General features: G+C 37.0%; 1 protein-coding gene across 1 annotated transcript; it reads right to left on the bottom strand.

Annotated features, from left to right (window-relative positions):
- Window positions 1-674: 674 nt before the first annotated feature.
- LOC109220576 (glycine-rich protein 5-like) lies at window positions 675-1,052 on the bottom strand. The gene has a single exon (XM_019385039.1). It carries the CDS (start codon window positions 1,050-1,052, stop codon window positions 675-677), a length of 378 nt encoding a protein of 125 aa, XP_019240584.1.
- Between the last annotated feature and the right edge of the window lie 2,355 nt (window positions 1,053-3,407).

Here is a 3,407-nt window from a genome sequence, read left to right as displayed (position 1 = left end):
GTAGCAGGTCTCTTCTCATTGGGCCCGCTTGGATTATGGTAGTGATTACTAGAGTAAAGTCAAAATGTATGGTATAGCAACCTTTTCGAGCGAGCCTCTGGCATGAATTGCGCAAGAAGTTCTTTCGGTTAAAACGCCGTGCGACTCGGAGGACATAAGACTTCTTGGTCAAGCCAAAAAGATTGATGTTGAATCCCCTTAACTTCTTCACGTATTTTTTTTTTTTTTTTGGAATTTCTTTAATAAAAATTCTGCTTTTTCCACTAGTTGTAAATTTTAACAAATTAAAGAAAAGGAACTCCTTAAGTTAGATGGATATTTTGCCTTATCATTGTAGTTTAACTTATAATTAATACTATGTAAGTAGTATCCTCTACATATCTTGGATTTTCTCGGTTCATTGGTCGTTGACGACATAGAAAGCCCACTACTACACTCTTCACTCTTTTGCGTTCTTTGCATTATAATTCCAAGCTTGCTAGAGTACTTAATTATATCAAGATAAGCTATTATATGAATGAAACCAAACATGCATGAACAACAAAAACAAAACAGAAAAAAAGGAAAAAAAATCACTCTTTTCTCACACTAGCTAGCAAACTTTGCTACATGCATGAAACAAACTTGAAATCATAAAGATAGTAATGAAGTAATTATATGAAACTGCTAAATCTTCAAGGAAGTGGAAGATTCCCTGCACCACCAGCACCACCACCAGCACCTCCACCAAAACCACCACCTAGACCCCCCAACCCACCTACACCACCAAGACCTCCAACATTCCCTATTCCACCTAATGAACCACCCCCAAGTCCTCCACCAATTCCAGCTCCAGCACCAACTCCGCCACCAATTCCAGCAACGTCGCCACCTACTCCGCTAACAACTCCGGCAAAAGGCAGGCCATTGTTTCCAATGCCTCCAAAACTACCAGTGCCTCCAAAGACATTCTTTTGATCAGCAAGACCTTTGTCACTTGGCATTTCTCTTGCTGCTGTGGTTTGAACCACTACCAAAGCAAGACAAAGGATAACTATGGACAACTTGGCCATCACTTGCTCTTTTTTTTTTCTTCTATCTTTCTCCTACCTTTACACCTGAGTGATGAATTAGTGTCTCTTTGAGTCTCTTTTTATAGGCAGATATCGGTTGGTGGAGAAGGGAAGAAAACATTAAATGGAATTCAATGCCTCTTTATAACTCTCGATCTCTTGTATCCATTGGGTCTTTGGAGGAACTTCAAGTACTGTATTTGTTTTTTTTCCTTCCTTTCTAGTATCGGCATATTATTAATTAATTTTCCTTTTTAGATTGGATGGGTCAAAAGAATGAATAGTGCTACTCCTATAGATGGTCAATTGATCATTTACTAAGCCACCGGCCTGCGGACCCTCAGTCAACTGGAACCTAAAGTTACACCAAAATACCGATGCTAGAGAGAGGAGCTCGAAAAATGAATAGATATATCAAATGCATACACTCACCGTTGCATTTACAATAGTTTAAAATTGGGTAAATTTCACCAATGGTTACATAATTATAAAATTTCCCTTTCACAAAAGTCATATAATTATATTTTCTGACCCAAAAATCACAGGAGTACTCTGAAAACCCGACTTTCCGATGCAATATTATTTTACTTCATATCTTTTGTTTTTTATTTTCATCTAACAAATATTAACCCAATTATGAGAGGCGACCCAACCCGACCCATCTGAATCAACAAATTGGTAGATTTTAATGGAAGAACTTTATATTCAAAGGAATTTTATAAGAAAGAAGTTTATGAAATTATGTGCGGTGAACCGGGTGTTGAAATTACTTGGTAAGCCAAAATGTCACAAGTGGTTATATTGTATGCTTTCCAAAGTAATAGTTCTTCTTTCTTGAAGTATTTTGCATGAGATTATATGAAAAAAAAGGAAATAAGGTATGGATAAGGTATTTTGCATGAGATTATAAGAGAAAATGGCTTAAAATTGGTCTAACAGTAAAAATAGCTGCCGTGTATTGATCAAAATATCACAGGTTCAAATCGTGAAATAATCTTTTGCAAAGTAAGAGTGTGTGCGGTAAATTCAATGTGTCCCTAATGAGAATTTAGTACAGCAGCTTCCCCTTATAAAAACGGGTGGAGCATTATTTGATTTTTGAAACCAAACTCCATAGGAACGATTTCAATGGAGGACACACGTATATTAAACACATTATTTTCCGTCACAAGGAACGCTAAGCTAACCATGTCGAACTGGTGAATTGCATTGAATATTGGAGAGAGAAACAAAGAATCATTTATTTGAAATTAATTACTCCACTATGTGTTGCAGAGGGAAGCAGTTCATAAGATGACATTTCTTCGTTTGGGGAGAGAGAGAGAGAGCAAAGAAATAAGTCACAATGTGCTGTTGTCGACAGGTTTGCTCTCTCCAGCCAATGGACAGCAATGCATCTGAGGAGTGAAGGAAATCTTCAAACTTAATAGTAGTAGTAAATGCTTTGTCCGTAAGTTGCTGGCTATTGTTAAAATTGCATTCATTTTCCCGCTCTGCACATGAATTCCATGTGAATTATTACTGATAGGTTATATGTATCCCTGTTATGTTTTGATGATCTAACAAACTTAATGATAAGAACCAGATAAGGAACCTGTTACACATCCTCAAATACTTAAAGAACAACAAGTCTCAAGTCGGAGACATAGTTCAACTCTTCAGAGTCAAAGGAATAACAGAGGGAACAGATGACCACTAGTTCCCTTGGTGACTGTACAAGTCAACTCCCCACAGCTCTAAAGTTGCTGCCTGCACACGCAACAATGCAAAAACAGTGCATCAGTCAACTTTATGGGGAATGCCCTTTGCCTAACTTGTTTGCATCATTCAAATGATGTCACAAATGAATTATTAACATCAAGCAAAAGTAAAACAAAACACTTGCACATTCAAGAATCCATCAAGCATTCTCTCAAGTCTGTGTCAATCCTGCAGGTGATTCTCAAGGGCATCAAGAACAAAGAACAACATAATGATGGACCAGTTCCCTGTATTGAGTCCTTACATGTCCTTAGTTGTGTTGCACCTTTGTTAAAGTACTTTACTTGTAATTCCTACTTAGCTTAGTTAGAAGCATTGTGTAGGAAACTTTTGTAAATCATAAACCTTTGTGTTTGTGTCTTGGCTAGAGTTAGTCGAGTTGTAAAGATTTGTAATAGATTTATTGCAAAGTGGCTTGTAATAGAGTTGTTACAAGTTAGTGAGGGATTAAGAGGTTAATTCCTAGGTTACAATAGGTTGTAATCTGAAGTTTGCTCAGTAGTGAAGTTAAAAACCTACAAGGTTAGATCGTGATTTTTAATCCCGTGAGCTAGGAGTTTTCCATGTAAAACTCCATTGTGTCATTTACTTACT

This window comes from Nicotiana attenuata, unplaced genomic scaffold (genome assembly GCF_001879085.1).
Source record: "Nicotiana attenuata strain UT unplaced genomic scaffold, NIATTr2, whole genome shotgun sequence".
NCBI lineage: Eukaryota > Viridiplantae > Streptophyta > Magnoliopsida > Solanales > Solanaceae > Nicotiana > Nicotiana attenuata.
The sequence above is the reverse complement of the archived record's forward strand: the minus strand, read 5'-3'. Positions and strand labels throughout refer to the sequence as shown.